This window comes from Pleurodeles waltl, chromosome 4_2, assembly GCF_031143425.1.
Source record: "Pleurodeles waltl isolate 20211129_DDA chromosome 4_2, aPleWal1.hap1.20221129, whole genome shotgun sequence".
NCBI lineage: Eukaryota > Metazoa > Chordata > Amphibia > Caudata > Salamandridae > Pleurodeles > Pleurodeles waltl.
The window spans coordinates 691,194,594-691,215,799 of record NC_090443.1 but is presented as its reverse complement, the minus strand read 5'-3'; the positions used below and the strand labels follow the sequence as shown (position 1 = coordinate 691,215,799).

At 40.5% G+C, this 21,206-nt stretch overlaps 1 protein-coding gene across 1 annotated transcript in view; it reads right to left on the bottom strand.

Moving 5' to 3' along the window:
* Positions 1-399: 399 nt before the first annotated feature.
* Positions 400-21,206, bottom strand: part of LOC138293930 (vitellogenin-A2-like) — a 76,755-nt gene continuing 55,948 nt past the window's right edge. Inside the window, exons 22-28 of the mRNA XM_069233208.1 lie at positions 13,051-13,193; positions 11,295-11,433; positions 11,067-11,202; positions 9,723-9,909; positions 2,341-2,429; positions 642-739; positions 400-552 (exon numbers count right to left, since the gene is read on the bottom strand). Of these exons, the coding sequence (XP_069089309.1) occupies positions 400-552; positions 642-739; positions 2,341-2,429; positions 9,723-9,909; positions 11,067-11,202; positions 11,295-11,433; positions 13,051-13,193 (945 nt within the window). The remainder of the gene's footprint in view (positions 553-641; positions 740-2,340; positions 2,430-9,722; positions 9,910-11,066; positions 11,203-11,294; positions 11,434-13,050; positions 13,194-21,206) is intronic.

Here is a 21,206-nt window from a genome sequence, read left to right as displayed (position 1 = left end):
GCATTCTAGATACTCTTTGGAAATGGAGATGAAATGGGCTTAGATACCAAAGTATGATATTCGATACTGACATGGAATATACCAGGAAGCGAAATGTGGGAAAACTACTTGAGAGAGGAGATGTGACCATATATCTTTTATTCTGCGTACTGGCCCTGGACCTGTCAAGCAGAGCCCAGGGCACAGTCACATTCTGTTACCATCAGTACCAGTCAGAAACATTGGGGTGAACATGCTAAAAGGGTTACTATCTCACAATGTTCTTGGATAGATGGGCCTTCAGCCATTCTATATAGTAGACTTGGTTCTAGCAAACAGATGGCCACTCTGCTAGAGTTGCTGCAGTCTTCCAATTAATCAGTTTTGTCAACTCACCATTTCTGAACCTTTTATCACTGATCAACATGATTCTGCTGTAATCCAAGATTGGACAAAATGTTCCTCGTCTTTAGCAACAAATCCATCTGGCATCTGATATTCCTGTTCCCGCTCATCATCATGATGGCCACAAACTCCACAGGTCTTGCCCTTCATCCACAAAGCTGGTCTAACCTTTATGATTAAGAAGGAAAGAGACTTATGATTTAAAGTAATCTTGTCAATATAGCAAACTGTGCAGTGAGTGGAATGGACCAGAATACCTGGCATGTGACTCCATTGTAGTAAAGCTTCTCAATGCCAAAGTCAGGTGCAAGAAGTATCAGCCCATCAGTCCCCTTTTCAATCCTCACGTGAGGTTCTGGAATCAAAAGAAGTGTGCTGTGTTTGAATTTCAAGAGAACAAGGAACTACATAATACATTGTAGAACAAATGCAGCAGAAATCAAAAAAGTGCTATGGATGCAAGGAGGAATAGAGATTCATTTTTTAAGCAATAGGAGCTGTACATATAGTTTTATTTAAAGGATCCCCTTAGAATTCAAGGAGTTAGCTAATAAATACGGTTTCCATGAACAAAGGGTCTTTTGATTATTTTGCAGGGTTTATGCAGTCCCAAGAAAAAGTGGACCAAATAATAACTTCCCTGCCCTACCCTTGCCATCAAACTTGATCCACTAACTGTAAAGGCTCATCAATTGCAGGTTAGGTCTGACTAAATAAAAAAGGCAAAATTACAAGTGTGATTGTGTGTCAGAATATTGACTACAAACATACTGACATGCACAAATATTGTGGCCAAAATATTGACAACCAGAATATTGTGAAAGCTGTTACATGATGGAAAGTGTAGTTACTTTTCTTAACTTTACTTTTGTATCTTTAAGATATATTGTCAAGGTCTGCCTGAAATGTAAATGATCAAAATGATTTCAGATTTTTCAATGTTTCTAGCAAAGACAGAAATGAATATAGTGATATGTGTAACTAATGATTTATTTAACTGTCAAGGAAATATAGTTACTCTGGGAAAACTGGTGCAATGGAGTGTCTTTTTGGAAGCACAGTGAACATTTTGAAATTAACTTCCCACCTTGGAAATATACATAACTCTATTCCTGTCAAGAGCATCAGTAAGTGCTTTTTCAGCATAGTAGAGCAAAAAGAACATTCCCATATTTCACATAAGTGTAAAGAGCAGAACTAGGGAGTTCTACATTTGGGAACAATCTTGCTTCCGATGATAAATGTTACAAATGCAAACACACATTTGCTCATGTTTACTCATGCACATTATATGGGCAGTGAAAACTAAAATGAGTACAATTTTGGGAGTAGTGGTCCTTCTGGAATTGTATGACTGTCATGGATTTCCAGGATTCTGTCTGTTATTGGTTAGGCAACCCGAACAAGTCAAAAATCTGCTTCAAACATATTCCTAACTTTTTAAAGGTGGTGTTTGTGAATTGGTCCAAAAGAAATATAGGAATGTACATGATCTACTCATTGAAGGACCAACAACCAAGGTAATCTGCACAACACATATTCCACTTTTCATGTGTTTCATAGAAATAGAGTGCCTTACTTAGACTACTTTCTATGATTTGAGGTCATAGAAGAATATACAAGCAGAGGAAGAGAGCATAGCCAAAAGGAAGGGCATGTAGGACAGAGCACAAAAAGGGGACACGAAAGTGCCTGAATGCATTTATACATGACAGTGGAAAACTCCAGGACTCTTGAAGAATCCTGACTGAGCATTTTTCCCTGATGTTGATCTTGATAACATATGTGGATAGAGTAAACATAAACTGATAGCTGCATCTCATAACTGAAGAAAGCAAATCATTCCGACGCATTAGCTGTAACTGGGCCAGTGACCCTTATATGGGGTCTTCATTCCATTTGTGATGTAATTGATTATTTGATTATTGGTGCATCTAATAAAATTCTGTCACCTACCAGAATGTGATTCATATGGCAGGCTGTACACTTCAATGCCATTTATCGTCAGCTTCAGGGAGTCGGCAGATGGATACATATCAATATTACTGAAGAAAAACAGAATATATGTAAGTTTTCCAATGTCTTTTACTAACAAAGTCAAATCACAGGCTTTATTATGGTATATCTGCGGCCCAGTGCTTATAACAGTTTATTCTGTTTGTCTGATACGCTTGCCTTTTGCAATTTATGAAAACCATTTCTGTAAAACCACACATGGTCACTGCATCAATACTAAAATGTTAAAGTGGTTGCATTCCAGGGTTTTCCTGAAGTGTACATCATGCAAATCAAGGACTCCTTTATGCCTAATGGCCGTTCAAAAAAACATAATGTTGCACCAACTGATTGCACACCTGGCAGAAGTGCATCACATTTACCACCCAGAAAGTGGACTGTACCCACCACCAATGCTACAATCCTGTTCTCTGGCATGGTGTAGGCAATAGACTGGTCTTCATGGCAGGCCACCTTCCTCCCTATAGCCTGTATTGTGATTGTTATCCTATTGTATTCTTATTTTTATATCAGTTGTATTTGGGATTAGCCCAGCCCTGGTCAGTAAACAAGTGTCAGAGTGTTACCTTGCTTTTAATTACAGCATAAATCTATGCTACTTGTTACGTATGCTAGATCCTTTAGTTCATAAATATTTGGTCACAATATTTGTGTTTACATGGCCAAATTCAGAATAGGGGTTCTTTTACAAAATTGTAAACTTCAGGAGGCTTACCACTCTGTTATTAGCTCACTGACAACACTACTGGTAAAACATCCATTTATCACTAACTGGGAGGAAAATTAAGTGAAGTGGACAACTATTCTTAGGGTGTATGCTGAAAACAACTGGAATAGACCACCACAATTATAATGTAGGTAAAATGAAATATAGTCCCTTGCTGTCGATTGAGCCAACCCACTCCAATACTACATTCCATAAAACAATCTTACTTGATATGAAGTTTGTACAAAGTAGTGTTAGAAGTCAGTAAAATTTGTATTTTAGAAGGAAAATGGATATAGCAATGTAAAATGTAAAAATGTTCCCAGTAGAGACAAGCTGATCATCTTTTGTCTGGTGATGAACACAGTTAGCATCTCCACTGTATTAATAATACAATACAGATCACTCACCTATCAGAAAGCTCAGAAGAGAACAAACAAAGGGTGGGTATTTCTTGAGTTAATGTAGAACAAAAATCTAATACACGCAATTAATGTACCCATACTTATGAAAAGCTACGCTTTAGAGCATGTCCTATCTTTTAATTGTCATTAGGTAAAGCTTCCGTCCTACCCTCTGCCTATATGACCACCATTTTATGAAATTCTGGTTATTGTTACACTAGGAAAACCTGCCTTCCTATGCAATAAGGGTTACTTTGTTGTGAATAGAGCAAAGTCAACTGCTATTGCCAAGTCTCCTAATGAGACTAGTTTTTAAAAACAGAATTCAGTTGAGTCTTAATGGCTACTTTTCTTACAGTGGTCAATGAAGGCATTTAATGGGCATGCTCTTTTGATTACTAAATGTGCTTCTAATGACCTTAAACCTGTTCGATAGTACTCCTATGATTTAGCACAGGCCAAAGCCAAACCTCACTATCTACACTGCAAATTGAGTGGATCATTCAGTTATCATGCTAAAGAAGAGTTTAGAAAATACCTCACTGCATACAAAAAATATTTTTTGTTCAAGCAAATGTTTCTTTCTGTGTGATAAATGATTCTTCAAATAAGCACAAAGACACCTTTTTGATTGTTAAGGAGCTCTATGACACTTCTGGCTCTGGCCTAGATGTTGACAAATTTATTTGTCCTGCCTCCCTAGCCCAGAATTCAGTTTGGTGAACTCCTCTTTTTTAGGCCAGATGACTTGGAAACACCTACTCTTTATGATTTCCAAAATAAACTCAGGCACTCCAGTGGATCCTTGCCCACCACACATAGCTATTGCTATACCTGATCCTTCGCTAGGTTTAAATAAAGGCTCCACTTGGAAAAGGCTTAGTTCCTATCACCCTTAGAGAAGTTTGTGTTGTTGTACTGTTACAAAAGACAGGCAGTGAGTTATTAGATAGAAAAAGTATAATCCAATTTCCCTTTTACCAATCTGTGCCACAACCACTAAAAATGTGTGCAAAGGATTCTACATACTCATTTACAAAAAACACAATTCTTGGATGATTCACAAACTGAATTTAGACCACCAAATATTACTGAATCTGTTTTGTTACCTATTTTGTATGACCTACAAATGGACTTGAATCAGAGTCATATCAATGTCTCAATACTCCTGGCTCTATTTGCGGCACTTTGTACAGTAGATCATACTATCCTTCAATTCTGCCATATCAGCAGAGGAGGATGGAAGGGGTGTGAGTTTATTTGGTTCTAGTTCTTTTTTTACTAGGTATTATCAAACAGAAAGGTGGGCAAATCTCCGTGCTATTAAGCTCCAAATCAAGTGTAGGATACCAGAGGGACCAACTGTCTCCCCTCACTTGTTCAATAAGATCTTTGCTCCTCTTGCTAAGGCTTTACCCACAATGGACCTGAAAATATAAAAGTACACAGGTGAATAACAAATTCCTCTGAGATTGGTTAATAGCTCCTCTTCTCACAAAGCCTTTCAAAACCACATGCTTTTTATTTGGAACTGAACGGAAAACAGAGGCGTAAACCGACTGGTGAAACAACTGAGGTTTAATCATTAATGGGAAATCTGATCAGTCGCTGGACTCTTAATGGCCACTTGAAATAGAAGATCTCTTCACTCCTTTCCCATTAGTGGAACATCTGGGAATTAAAATTAACAGCTAATTAACTATGTCCAGTTGAATCACTTCAGTGGCTTCTGCATGTATTTTTTCTTTTAAAAGGCTTTTGGAAATCTTATCCTTATCTGACAGAGAATGGGAAAATCATGCACCAGATTCGGTTATGGCAATTTGCTTTATCTTGACCTACTAATTTAGCAATTGAAAAGATTGCAAGTGGTGCAAAATGCAACTGCAAATCTGATTTCGAGACCTTCCAGATTTCCTATTAGCCAAAGCATTCACTTTAAAACACTGCATTTAAAGGCTTTTTTCATAAATGTCTCTCCTTTCTTGCTCAGCGAGTGTCAAGATGTTGCATTGGCTGTAAGCTATGCTCCTCCTCAGTTAACAGCCTCAGTGTTCCTAAACTGTGTTCCTAAACTGTATGAAACCAGAATTTGAGTCAGTCTTTGAGTAGAATCGAATATTTTGATGTGAATTGAAGACCTGGCATTTATAAACAGAAAGTTTTCACTTGGCAGTCAGTACCATAAATCCTCACTGGTCAGTGTCAAGAAACCATTTGGTGCATGTTTGTTCTACAAATAAAATTAATGTAACATACCATAGCACAACTGGCCTTCAAATTTGAATCCCTTACTAGCTACCTATTTTATGTTGGCTATTTTTAGTACAGAAGACATTTCTGTGTTGCACATCAGCACCAAAAGGTTTACCACTGTAACATAAAGTGAATTTCTGGTTAAAGCTAAGTATAGATAAAAGTGTTTTAGTTCGAGTTTTAGGTAAAGATTAGGGTAAATATTTGGTAACGTCCAGAAGTTAATCCCACTGGAAATCCAGAAATGGCCCCTGGCTTTCATTCTGGGAAGTTAAATGAGTAATATTACCCCTGCAACACCAGTCAATTTAATTTTGTTGCACACACTGACTGGGAAAAATTCTGGTTTGCATACCTTCAGGTCCCGCTCGATAGTGCCAAACACTTGTAACTGACTGTAGTTCACAAGACTTATAACTGAATGCTGCCTTTATTTTCTTTGGAATAGCAATTCTGTTATTCTTATTTCTAGTACTTCATCCTACTCAGTATTAATTTTGCTAGGTGGCAATGGCTGTGCGTTGACAATTAGAAATGATTGACCTATGTTCCTCTGAAAGTTTATTTTTTGACATTCTTATGATATTTGCTACAAAAGTAAGGATCTTCTGTTTAGGAAGGTATTTGGATTATTTGAACTTGTATTAAATAGACACATCTAAACCACTGAAAAAGGAAGTTGTGACATGACATTTATGTGAATACTGCATGTTTATTACCAGAATATCACACATGAAATGTCATACAACAAAAATATCATGGACAAAATATCAGCTAAAAAATGTTGTGGAGATAAGCGCATAAAGGAAAGTATTGGTTTACTATACTTACAGGCAGGTTTATTAAAGGCTTGGGGTGCTTTTGTATCACACAACCGGGTGCAGGCAGGACGCAACCCTTAAACACCATCTTGCAAGGCCCTGAGTGGCTTGATAAATCCGGAGTAAAGAAGTGCAGCACAAATCACTGTGTCGTGTTACTTTGCCACAGGAAGGCATTCAATGGGTGGTAAGTGAATGGATTTTGATGCAATCCCAGATTTACCATAGGTAGTCGAATCTGGGCATGCCCCAAAACTATTATGCCTCCCTAGGTGAGGCATAATGGGAAGACATGTGTGCATTTCTTCTCGATTTTTGCTCTTTCTATGTGTGCTGTGTTATGCCTCAGAGGATTGTTTTTTTGTGCAGGAATATTCTGCACAAAAACTGTCTTGCTTACAACACAGGCACCCTTGCACCATGTGCAAGAGTGCCTCCATTGGCACTAGGCAGCACGTTGTGCACCAGCGCTGTGAAAAGGCAGGGATGCAACACATAATGTTAGATACAGTGCATTCTTGCACTTTCCCTGCCTGGCAGTGCAGACCAACAAGGTGGTTTGCTGCACTTTGCTGCATGACGTTTTGATAAATGTGCCCACTAAATCTACAAATAAATAGCTTGCAGATATATATATATCTCTCCAACACCATCAATTGTCACACAATTGATTTGTTGCACTCCAAGAGAATTTTATTGCTTCTATCAAAAGAATGTTTACATAAGTCCTCCAATATATAGAGGATGATAGATACATGTGAGATAATGAATACCTGGTTTTGAGAACTGTACCAAGTATATACAGCAGATTGAAAAATATAAGGAAGTCAAATGTCCCGGGAACTTGGCTAATAGCATTATTCTCATAACGTAAGTACCTCTCATTAATGTATGAGATACAACCATTAGTCCAATATCCTTCACTTGTGATAGATACGGCAACAGTTATCCCATTCATTGAAAACACATATTATCCGTTCCTTATTATATGTAAATTACTAGTATTACTAATCTCTGTTGGCATTACATATATTTCTGTATTTTATCGTATAATTATAGTTTGGATGTTCAACAATAACAGAAAAGTTTAAGCAGAATTTTTATAATGTTTTTCACTTGAATTTTCTTAGGGTGACTACGTGTCCCAGAGTGCACTTGGGTGGTTGTAGGAAAATGAACTATAAATAAAGACTCATGGGACTGTTTTCTTTGTAAACTGTGATCAAGACCGAGATGTAGAAACGCGTAGGTGGTGTCCTTTTACACTTCTTTTGATAGAAGCAATAAAACTCTCCTGGAGTGCAACAAATCAATTGTGTGACAATTGTTGGTGTTGGAGATTGTGGAGGAATGGTCCTTTCCCCACGTTTGCACCCGTGAAATTTGCGCTCCACATGGTGGACCTTTGGATGGAATATATATATAGATATATATATATATATATACATACAGATATATATATATATTTACACACACATATATATATATATATATATATATATATATATATATATATATATATATATTTTACTGGTTCAAGGATGATGAATTATTTTGTTCTCAAAATTTAAGAAACAACATTTTGGAAGACAATAATTATTTCATTGATATCCTGGTATATAGCCTTACTGAATGCACTTATGTCATTACACAGTTCCTCAGACTGATAGCTATGTGGTTTCAGTTCCACTAGTTATCTCGCTTAAGGTTGAGGAATGAAAAAATAGTTAAAATATTTGTAGGGAGTCATTTGTGAGAGGAAAAGATTCTGAAAATGTCAACTTGGAGCATTTCCTTCAACCATTCAAGTGTAGGTCTGTCCTATTATAGCCATTAGTAATCTTGTCATCAGTTCTTTGGAATTGGTCACGTCTCCAGTGCCATCACTTGTGGGTTACATAATTCCTTTAGGGTGTAGAGGGTGTCCTGCAAGTCCACCAGCTTGCCAGGACAGCAGAGGCTCTGCCCTCCACACTCCTAGCAGAGGTCACCCCAGCAATCACTACCTGCCATGCAGATGTCTGTGCCTTCAGTAAAGGTGCTGCTGCGGAGGCTTCGCTAAAGGCACCATATAGTTGATGAGTGAGTTCCAAGTTTAATATGCCTTCTAGCCAAAGTAATTTATTCTACAAGAACAAACTTCCAAAGTGAAAGTTTGTTTCTAAACAACAAAATAGCAATGCCTCCGACATGCTGTGTGATTTTTCACCGAGTGTGCGAGCCACAATGCGATTTTCCTAAGCAGGGCCAGAATTATCTCATATCAGTCATGCATTGTGCTCCCAGTGGGGAATACGAGTTACAGTTGCACTGCCCTAAAAAGGTTGGGTCCACTGGCCACTATGGCCCTTTGGTCCCCTGATCAATGGACCACCAGTCAAGGGTTTCCATCAGAAGAGCTAGCTGAGGTTCTACCAGTGAAAACCCTGTAGATCATTCCATCTCCACAGGGCACAGGACCTGCAAGTATTGCATAGAGGTGCATCTACTGGTTTATAGAGAATGCACTGTGCTGTCAAACTCGAAATACCCCCCTAAGTGTTTGCAAGTGTTTGATTTCTTTGTGTGTCAGGAAAACACATAATGATTGCACTTTAGAAAATATTTTTTTCTGATTTAGTATGTTATGTGACTAAATTAAGATATGCTAAGATGTTGCATTGATAAGAAGTAAAGGACTTTACTTTAGGGCTATAAATGCATGTTGCAAGAATTGAATGAATGTTTTTTTTGGGTTACAAAACATGCCTTTTTTGGAATACTGGGATACAAAGGTGGAGGCTTTGCAGGGGAAAGAGGAACACGAGATTGATGAAACAATGTGCAGTTTGGTGTTCTATCTTAATTTATATGCTGTAATAAAACTGACATCTTAGCCCATAGAGGACATCAATTGAGTAAAGAAGATGTTGATATTTGAATTGCTCAAACACAATGCTCTATAAAAACTTCTATGTAGCATACTACTTGATGGAAACCAATGAGTCAGGATTCTCTTTATTCTGTTTAATCATAATCATCATTAAATTATTAGGTCACTTAATACGATGCACAAGGAACATATTGCTACTGATTTAGAGAAATTAATATCTAAACACTTTTGAACCTTCATCTTGTAAGACTCGAAATACTCACTAGCTGCCAAGTTTGACATTGATGGCCTTTTGTTCTGAAGACTCTCCCACTTTCTTAATCATCACCAGGAAGCTCAGCTCAGGCGTACAGTCTTGGACCAGGACATGGTAACAGCTTTTGGGCATTGAGTAGTTAAAAGCAACATTATTGAAGGTGGTGATTGTGTCTTTGGAAACCATGCAGTGACCTAAGAAATATTAAATATTAAGCAAAAGCTTAAATAATTATATTTGGAAACCTTACAGTGAGAAAAACAGAAACTCTAAAAAAAGGACATAGTGTAACAATAATGCAAGGGGGACTGGAAGTGGCATGACACATTTTTGAATCTTGATGTTGCTTCATAGACCCCTTCTTTCAGACTTAGGGCCTCATTACAAGTGCGGCAGTCTTCACACTGTCACACTCCCGGTGGGAGTGGGACCGCCACACTCCTAGTGGTCCCACTGCGATATTACAACTTTGGTGGGCGGGACCCCATAAAAATTTCCCTCACCACCAGGAACGTGGTTCCCATTGTGTAGATGGTAGTCTGAGTGGTGCTCAGCCACAGTGCCACTAAACTCAGCCCCATTGCACTGATTACAACCCAGTTTTCTGCCAGCTTTTCCATGGCAGTCACCCCACTAGAGAAAGGCTGGCAGAAAGTCTGTGCCAGGGCCCCCCCCAGCCCAGCACCATCAGAATGCACACTGTCTGCTTTGCACACAGTGCGCATACCAAGGGTCCCTTAAGGAGTCGAGGCCAATACCATAGAACTGTTCCCACCAGTCAGCCCAGCAGGAACGTCATATTACAATGTCCCCACCGGTCAGCCTAGCAGGAACACTGTAGTATGAAAGGGAGGGAGTGCTTTCCTCTGTACAAACCTGATTTTATTTATGTTCACTTCAGGTAAATGAGTGCACATTTTCTTCTTCATGCATACACATGTATTTGTTCATTGCAAAGTCATGGCTGCTTGGATTAGAACAGGCCTCATTAGAATCCTCTATGCATTGCCAATTTCAAAACTCAAGCATAGACACAGATATGAATATATATTATTGGAGTGCCTGATATATAAGCATTTAAAAGTTCCAGGGCCTCTATTTTTAGATAATTACATTAAAAGTATCTTAACACTGATTTTTATTGGGTCTTACGCTCAGTGATTTTATGATATTGCACGAGCCAATGACTGTTATGAGGGGGAAATGTATATATTCTACATTTTATATAGTAAGGTTTTTACATAAATGTGTGGTGTGTTCCGATACAAATCAAATTCGAGACAAACAGCAAGTGCAGCCTTAAAAAGAAAGTTTGCTATTGAAGTGCAAAAGGTTATATAGATATAAGTACCTCTTAGGTTGTCCAGCAGGTAGTCAGGGGCTTCAGTAAAAATATTCCACCTGGGGGACTGAATGGCTGAGACCTGGGTTGGGTGACTAGCAGGGATCGCAACTGGAAGTTGAATGGATCTGTAATAAAGTGTGAGCTGCAGAGCAATCATAAAAAGGCCTTAAATATCGATGGATTCACCCTTTACATAGATAGAAACATGTTACTGTCATTAGCTGTAATATTTACCCTTGGAACCTGTATAACTGCATCAATGGTTCTTGGAGAGCTTAGTGAGAGGATGATCGTTGCTTGCTTGGAGGGATTTTTCTGCAACTTTTCAGAGAACCCGGCCATAAGTGCAGCTCCCGGGACAAACTGTGCAGACCTAGATAATCAAGAACACATTCTTTTTTTTATGATGATCTACTTATTTAGATGAAACATGAAATTAGGTTTTACTGTTTCCATAATCTAGTGCACTGCGATGTAGGAGCATTTTAAATAGTTATTTAAGCTTCCTATTGCCTGACTTTTGTTTTGTTTTGGAATAAAAAAAATAGTTGAAATATCTGTAGGAAGTCCTTCATGGTTGGTTGAGATTTTGCATGCAGGTGTATGTTCTGTTCTTTAATAGCCACTGGCAATCATTTAATTAGCCTTTTTGCATTCATCACGTCCCCAGTTCCATCACTTATGGGTAAGATGATTCCTGGGGATTCCTTTAAAGTGTAAAGTGTGGCCTGCCAGCCCACCAGATCAGCAGAGATTCTGACCTCCACATTCCTAGCAAAGGATCCTAGCAAAGAATGTCCAGATAGATGTAGCAATAACTAGCTGGCAGGCATAGATTCCTGTGCCTTCAGTGAAGGCTCTGCTGTGAAGGCTTTGTTAAAGGCACTATATAATTGATGAGCGAGCGCCATGTTTTATATGCCTGCTATGCAAAGTATTTTGCTCTGCAAGAACAAATTCTCAAAGTGGTAGTATGTTCTTAAAGAACAAAATAACAATGTCTCCGTCATGCAGTGTGATTTTTCACTGAGCGTGAGTGCCACTTTGTGATTTGCCTAACCAGACCCACAATGACCTCACATCAGTCACACATGGTAGTCCCAGTGGGGAATACACGTGATAGTTCACTGCCCTAAATATGCTGGGGCAACTGTGGTCTCGTGATTGCCTGACCACTATTCAAGGGTTTCCACCAGAGGAGCCAGCTGAGGCTCTGCCAGTGGAAACCTTGAAGGCCCTAGCATCTCCACAGGACACAGGTATTCTTAGAGGTACGTCTATTGGTTTATGGATGATGCACTGTTCCGTCAAACTCTAAATGCCCCCCCCCCAAACCCCACCTAATTGTTTGTAACTGTTTGATTTCTTTGTATCTAATTCCCATTAGAGGAATTACCCAATGCAGCCTTCAAGCCTGAATTGAATGTATTTTATTTTACAAAACATCCCTACTTCAATGTAGTGGTTTGGCAGCGGAACGAGTTACATGTGCTAAGTTAGTTAAAAAGTGGCAACAGCTTTTTTTTTAAGTATAAAAAGAGCTGTTCAATTTATTCATAAGTTAGGACACTGAAAAATGCTCAAGAGAAAAAGGTCTAAACAAATTTAAAACTGACCTGCAGGTAAAGCTGCAGTTCTAGTACAGGTTAGTGGGGAATAACGCCATGGGCCAAATGACTAGGATGCTGGTTTATTTGTGTCTGCTTAAACGTTATGGCTGAACATGATGTAAACTTTGTTAGTTTTAAGAAGATGTCTATTTTGCAGTATTGCAAGAGATAACTTTTTGAATCCTCAGTTCTATGTTCTGTATTCCTAAGACCTAACATCCTGTAGAACACTTTTTAAACAATACGTTGAATTTGAGACATAATATAGTCAATCTGTAAGTCACAAATGAAATCACAAGTCAGTATGTATGTCAGAATATAGCAAGTTTGGCTTTTTATGAATATACTCAATTAGATACTGTATAATGTAGAAATTGTACCATTTTCCAGCTGATTTCAGTTTGGATGGGATTCTTGGCCACTCCATCTTCAGCCTCAAGCCTGTTTGACTGCCAAAGTGACCAGTTTGAGCCTTCATAGCAATTTTGAAGTCCTGGCAGTTCTGACCCCATTTCAGATAGGCCTAATCATAAAATTGAGAAATGCCATATATTACATCTGATGCATTAAATACAGACTTCCCTGCATAAATACAGACTTCCCTGTGTCTTTTGCTCCCCTCACCGGCTGCATGCGGCTGCCTCACCTGTGCTTCATGAGAGTTGACAACCACCGCATTTGCACAAGCGCGCCATCTACTGGACCCAGCGATGTCCATTGCATAGGCCTGGATTTGTGGTTTGGAGCTGTGGTAGTCGGCGTACACAATCACCTGGTATCCTTATTTCTTGTTGTCATTTCTCACAGCTTGAGCAGTAACAGCAAGCACTGGGGGCTTGTTGTCTCCCATAAATGCAGGCTAGAAGCATGTGAAAAAAGTGGAAAATGCTATTAAATTAAGCATCTGAAAGTTCTAGATTAGTTTGTTTGTCAGGGCTGATGGACAGACACTTTCCAAAATGGATCTAGTTCCAGACAACACCTTTGTACTATTAAGCATGGACACTCTTCTGAGTGGAAAAACCTACTATATAATGAGAGAGAAATGCGATATGTAAACACTTTTGATTTCCATAGCTGGGACTTGCAATGTGATTGGTCAAGTTTTGTACACTCTGAAATACACAGGCAGCTAGTTGCACTCATGCTGTACAGAACAACACCAAGAAACCATGAAGTCTTCTATCAGACAGCTCAGGACTGCTACGGTCCATAATATTACACATATTTGCTGGTTTCCAAACAGGTATTGCTTAATCTTTACAAACTTCATCGCCTTCTGTGGGAAGCCCTGTCTAATTCTCCATCACTAAATATTACAAGCCTTCTCCACCTAGAGTCCCTCACGAAGTATAAATGGTAATGCAAATGTTGTTAGTCAGCAATTATTCAATCAATCAATCAATAAATCAAGTGGATCTTGTACAGGGCGACTCATCACCCCAGGGGGTCTCCTGGAGCTGGTGGGTTCTGCGAGCCTTGGTCGGAAGGTGATGGCTGTCGAAGGGCCAAGTCTTAAGCTGCCTCCGGAAGTCCTTCATAGATAGAGAGGTATTCAGGTGGAGGGAGCGGCTGTTCTAGGACTTGGCGGCGAGGAGGGAGAAGGAGCACTCTCTGCAGTTGTCGCGATTTATGCAGGGCTCGTGGGCCAGGGTGAGGGTGGAAGAGCAGAGTTCTCTGGTTGGTTGGTGGAATATCAGGTCGTTGTTGATGTAGGTGGGTCCAAAATTGTGGAGGGCTTTGTAGGAATGTGTAAGGAGTTTGAAGAGGCATATTTGCTGGACGGGGAGAGAGTGAGACCCTGAGGTGAGGGACAATGCTGGTTCTTCTGGGGAGGTCGAGGATGAGTCTTGCTGCTGAGTTCTGAATGGTCTGCAGGTAGTTCAGGTGTAGAATGCATTGCTATTGTCGAGTCGGTTGGAGATGAGGGCCTGAGTGACTGTCTTCCTGGTTGAGATGGGGATCCATTGGAAGATCTTGTGGAGCATGCAGATGTGTGGAAACGGGCATAGGAGATGGCACTGATCTGTTGCTTTGTGGTCAGTTGGGTGTCCAGGATAATTCTGAGGTTGTGTGCGTGACTGGGTGGGGTGGGTCGGGGTCGGGTGCGGAGGGCCATCAAGTTTTGTCCAAAGGGTAGAGCTTGTTCCGGAAGTTGAGGACCTCTGTTTTGTTCAGGCTGAGTTTAAGGCAATTGGCCTTTATCCAGGTGGTGACGTGGTCATGGTGTTTCAGAAGTTGGCTTTTTGTGGTGATGGCACCTTCTGTGAGGGATAGGGGGGGCTGGGTGTTGTCGGCATAGAAGTTGATGTTGAGTCCATGGGTGCAAGCGTTGTCTGCCAATGATGTCATGTAGGTGTTGAAGATGGTGGGTCTGAGGGAGGAGCCCTGGGTATACTGCAGATGATTTCTTTGGATGCGGAGGCAAAGGGTGGTAGGTGGATCTTTCGTGTGTGGCTGGAGAGGAAGGAGGAGATACAGTTGAGTGCATTGCCTTGAATGCCAATGCTGTGGAGTCTGGTGACATGACTATGGTGGGAGACAGTGTTGAAGGCTGCCAATAGGTCAAGGATGATGAGGGTAGCTATTCCACCTAGGTCTAGGAGGAGTCTGATATCGTCCGTTGCTGCGATCAGGGCAGTCTCGGTGCTGTGATTGGTCCGGAAGCCGAATTGGGAAGGGTCGAACAGGTTGTTTTCTTCTAGGTAGTCCGTGAACTGGTGGTTGATGGCTTTTTCCAAAACTTTGCCAGGGGAGGAGAGAAGCAAAATGGGGCAGTAGTTTTTGAGTTTGTTGGGATTGGCTGATGGCTTCTTCAGGAGGGGCTAGACCTCGTCATGCTTCCAAGTTTTGGGAACGGTGGCTGTGGTGATGGAGGTGTTGAGGATTTCTGTGAGTGAGCATCCTCAAACTTTGAGGAAGCATCCTTAAACTGTCTTCTGTTGTAAAGGACACTGATGTTTCATCTCATTTATTCTAATTTAAGAAGGAGAACATTATCAGTATCTGCTTTGTTGAATGAAAAAACATCCTTACCTGTATATCATGGAAACAAACATTCCTTTTCTGGTTTATTTTAAATAACATAAAGAGTTCTTCCCTGAGTTGCAGAGAGTATGATTGCTTTCTTTAATATGTCATACAGGACATGATGGTATTTTCTAGATCAGCACAGCAAAACACTTTCTTGAGTTTGTTATAGACATTACTAATGCATTGTGAAGGTGGCTTACAAGAAAACTAGAAAGGAATAAGTGCAATGCTTGAAATCACTAGTAATGAACTGAGCCTTGTATTAGTCAATTGTTTTCTTTCTCATTGTGCTACAGTAGACAAAGACCAATTTAAGTGAGGCCCTATGTGCAGTGGGTAAAACCAGATGTAAATTCCCAAATCACCATGTTATTGGACTCAGGCTGCACATCACTGATGGGTCACATATACCCTATAACCTGTCTTAAGGTGCTTGCACCATCCTCTGTATGGGACCTGGCCCTGTAGCCCAGAATGTCCTGTATCTACTGAAGTTGGGCCCCAGCTTGATTAAAAAATGGCTGGTTTCTGGTTAAACTGGCATCATTGGCAAAAATATGGACTGGAATGCAGCTAGGGTAATTATGAACGATTGAAAATATTTCAAACATTCTTCTCATGATTTATTCTTTGTCTAAGAATCACTAACATAACACAAGTACATAGAAATATGTACAGAACACTAATGTATCATCTGGATTAAGAAAAAAATAGTAATGCATCATCTACAGCACACAGTACATACTGGAAGTGAGCATTTTGTCTGAAATTCCGCCAAAACACTAATCCATGGTCTGGATTATAAGAAGACGGCTAATCTAGTATCTCTCTGACCTACAGAAGACTACTACATCTTGTGAACTGTGTTAGGAACACTAAAAATGCAACATCAACACTGCACAAACGGTTTCACTGGTTTGTTATTGAGAAAAATCAAAGGTATTATTATATATATATAAATATATAAATATATATATATATATTGCCGTATACCACGCTAATACATAGTTCACTTTTTTGTTACACAGCTTTCTATTGCATGGACCACACAGCCAGAGGCTGAAGCACTGTGTAGGAGAGACATATATTAAGTACAAGTATAAACATTTCTTTTTAAGACAAAGGCAGGAGCAAGACTATGCCAATGCATGAGAGTGAAAAGCCAATTAACTATCATGAACACAATACAACAGTAATGCCTTTTCATAAAAACGAGATTAGGCATTTTGTATACCACTTATACTCTGAAAAAGGTAACATTCCCTTGGTAAATGGAGAATGGGAACTTGTAGATTCATACACATTCAAAGCAAAATGTGTGTACTAACTTAGGTGTGCCAGACAGAAGATGCAGATAGGAAGCAAGTTCAAATATGATTTTTTTCAATACAAAATCATATGTACAATGGTGATATTAAACAACAGTAACCAATCACAAACAGACCTGTATTCAATATAACATAAGGTAGATTGGTCATGGAAAGAAGCAATTCAACTTTTTCAAAGCACACTTTTATCAGATACCTTATGAACATCTATTTAAAAATGTTGTAAGTAAGTGTTTTTCAGAGGTAAAGTGCTAGAGATTTTTCTATAATTTAAGGGTCACTGCAGAGAAAACCCGTTTCGAAGTATTGTGATTTAGAGATTTAGTAATTTTATCATACAACTTGTTTGCTTCTAGAAATGTGGGCAACCTCTGAAGTAATGAGTTGACTCTGCTCAGTGACACGGGCGGAAGGCTTGGCTGAACCACACCTCTCAGGAGACCTGAGGGAGGAGGCCGCCCACAACCCTCTGATGCGCCCAAGGCACCTTAATTGAGACTCGCACTTCCACTGCGCGCATCACTCTGCTCAGTGACATGGGAGCGGAAGGCTGGGCTGAACCACACCTCCCAGGAGACCAGAGGGAGGAGGCTGCCCACAACGCTCTGACGCGCCCAAGGCGCCGTAATTGAGACTTGAGCTTCCGCTGCGCAGAACAACGGCCGACAGAGGCTGGGCCTGCCTTCTTGGATTTTTTACCTTTCCTCCTCCTATGCATTATACTTCTTTGGCTTTGTGAGAACTCCCCAGTAATATAGGCCTAGGCTATTGGGTAATTCCACCCCCAGATAGATGTTGCCTACTCAAGGAGTTGATAACTCTAATCCTAATTATTGGTAAGAGGAAGGTGGGGGGACAGAAGGTAGATATGTAACCATGCCATACCACAATTGACTCCTTTTTAGTTAGAGCGGTCCGGGTCATTTCAAAGGAAATAGACCTCGTCGAAAGGTGTTTATCCTTGGGGGCAGAAGGATTGGGAGAAGGATTAGAGGGTACTCCTGTACCCCCTGAATATGTACCCAATATTCATCCCACAACTGATTCAGTGGTCACGAGGAATGGAGGCTCTCAGATAGAGCCTAGAACTCCACATAGCATAAACCATACACTAGTAAGCCAGTCACCCCATCACAAAAAGGAAAAAACGATATAGAAGGAGGGCTGATAGTAACATGGGTCCCACCATGTTTGAAAATATGATATCTACAGATTGGAATGATTTCATCCTTTCTTGAAAACTTGCTTAAACCTATTAATGCAAAATTGAACAAATTGGTGGGGGAGGTTAAAAAATACTGGCAATTTGCCAAAAACTCCCTCTTCCAACGGTGTCTCCCAACCCCCAGAACCCTGTGGTACAGAATACTACTCCTAATGAGTCAGGTCATTCACATATATCAGAGGACACAGACATCTTAGATCTGCCAGGAACTGCATTGAGCACTGGATTTAGGGCCCCCACACAAGGGCAAGTAAGGGAGGCCATATAGACCATCCCAGGCAAGTAAGGGAGGCCTAAAATATAGACCAACCAGCTGGGTGGCATATAGCCTCTAAGAAAAGACCACCGGGTCTTGTTCCAGATGGCTTACACCCTATACAAAATCCTGAAGCATCCGAACGATTTCCCTTGTACCCCCAGAAGAGTGGGTCTGCCCACCTACATCTGAGAGAAGAACTGCCTACTGTCAATCTAACCCCAGAGAATTGTCCTTATGTTATTATTATGGCCAATGTCCCCCCTCTAGGGCCTCATCAGAGTGAGCAACAGGGGGACCTGAAGAACAAGGTTATGCATTGGCTTGTGCAGAACAATCTATTCTCAATGGACTATGCCCACCATATAATACTAACTTGGAGAGTAGGATGGGTGGGCCCGTTAGGGAAAGACCATGGGGGTGATTGCATAATTATCAATTTAAGAAACCCTTGGCTGGTGAGAGATATCCTGTCTAGGGCCTCTTTTCACCCCCTAGCTAGAAATACCCCAGAATTACTCCTGCTAGGTGTATTCTATAGACATTTGCATACTGGTCAGCCAGGACACAGACACTCCCCCCATATGCAGCCAGGCCCCGTACATACCAATAATTTACATTCTACCTCCCCGCTACCACTAAGTAGTAAATATCAGGCATTAAGTTCACTGACAGATATTGATTGACTGCTATGCAAGAGTTCTGTAGACAGTGAGAGGATGAGGCTAAGGACAGAGGGAACAGCCAAACGTAGGACGGTTATGAGCCCCAACAAGTTATTCATAGTCCACCAGAGTGCAGATGGTATGGCCCGTGGGGATTCTATAAAAAATGGGGATGGGAACCATCTGGAGTAGTTCCAAAAGTAGCCACCCCCGGTATGGAAGAACCACAGACGCAGGTGCTTGTCGACAACACTAATGGGCGCCACTACTTTGCAACATGGAATGTGCAGGGCCTACATAGTAAAACTGAGACCGAAGAGTGGGGTTCAATAATTAGCAAGTTAGGTGTGGTTTGCATCCAAGAAACTTGGTGTGTTTCACCCGTCTATGTACATGGATTTACCTCAAACCCCCTGACAGCTACACAATCACAATCTAGGAGAGCCAAGGGAGGCTCCTGGTGCTTATTTCTAATAAACTCCCGGTAGTGGTTAAAAAAATCCCATATGGAGACAGCACACTTCAAATTGCTATGGCTTAAGTATCAGAATATGGCAGATGTGGTCATAATTAATTACTGTAACAATATTTTTGATGCAACTTGTTGTAGGGTCGCCCATACCCTGGAACAAAGTTGAAATACGTTTTTACGACCTAATAGCTCTAATCCCATTATGTTTTGGGCCAGGGACTTTAATATCCAGCCTTGTCCTCGCACTTCCTCATGGTCTTGTGGGCTCACCACCCTTGATGGGTCAGGGATTGACCATTTATGCCACACAAGCACGGAGATAACGGCGAGATAATCCCAACTCACAGGGGCCCTAACTCATCCTCAGTCATAGACCATTTTATTTTATCATCCTTTACAATAAATGGCAGTGACACACCCCGTACGGAGCTGACCCTACTCAGCGATTATGATCCGATCATTCTTCCAACCATTTTTTGGGGCCAAGGGATGTGTTTTATACCACCGCCAATCAGGTCGAAGCACATAGAACCACCGGGGTGAGCCGGAAATGGGAAGATATTGAGCATGGTAATTTTCTGCAGAATGTCATACGTGGCAGCCCGCAAGAAATTGGTTATTGCTTATAGGAGGATATTGTGGCACCTACACTACTAAGATGTTTTTGTATAAGTGCTGCCTGTATACTGGGTCTCCTGACCTAAGAGCCCACAACATAGACGGCCTATGTATAATAAGGGATGGTTCAACCATGCCTGTACAAAAGTGAGGGGTAATCTTAAATTAGCACTGCAGACAACTCCTAGAGACTCAATAGTAATTAAGTCACTCCGAGTAGATTATAAGAAGGCACAGGAACAAAGGAAAGAAGAACTAAGGGAATAGGTATGGCGACAGATACTAACAACGTTAAATTGTTTTGGGAAACAATTAATGCCCCCTTCTTATCAGAATTGGTGCTATCAGATTTGGGTTCAAGTGTAGACTGTGCAACATGTGTGACCGACTACTCAAAGAGGTCTTTGAGGAAAGGACTGGGTCGGTAGATCTAATCGGGCAGATTAAACTGGGGCAGCCCAATTATCCACAGATTACTGCTATGGATGAGGTTTATTCTGCCATTTTAGCTAGCACTGAAGGTAAGGTCCCAGGACCTGATGGGGTACCAGTGGATGTCTTTAGACATAACACCAATTTCTGGGTACCAATTCTGACTAAACTATTCAATTTGGCCATATCTGGTGACATACCGTTGTCCTGGTACACCTCCGTTATCATACCAATATATAAGAAGGGAGAGAAGGCTAACCCTAAAAACTATCAACCAATATCATTGTTGGATTCTTCTCTGAAAACATTTAGTAGAATCATTCTGGAAAGATTAAATGATTGGGTCTTGGAAAACAACATCCTATCCCCTGTACAGTTTGGTTTTAGGAAAGGATTAGGTACCATAGAGCAATGTGTTAACCTGGACCTAATTATAGGGAAGTACACCAAGGCCAAAAAAGTTGCTTTATATTATGTTTTGCAGACCTCAGTAGCGCTTTTGATCTT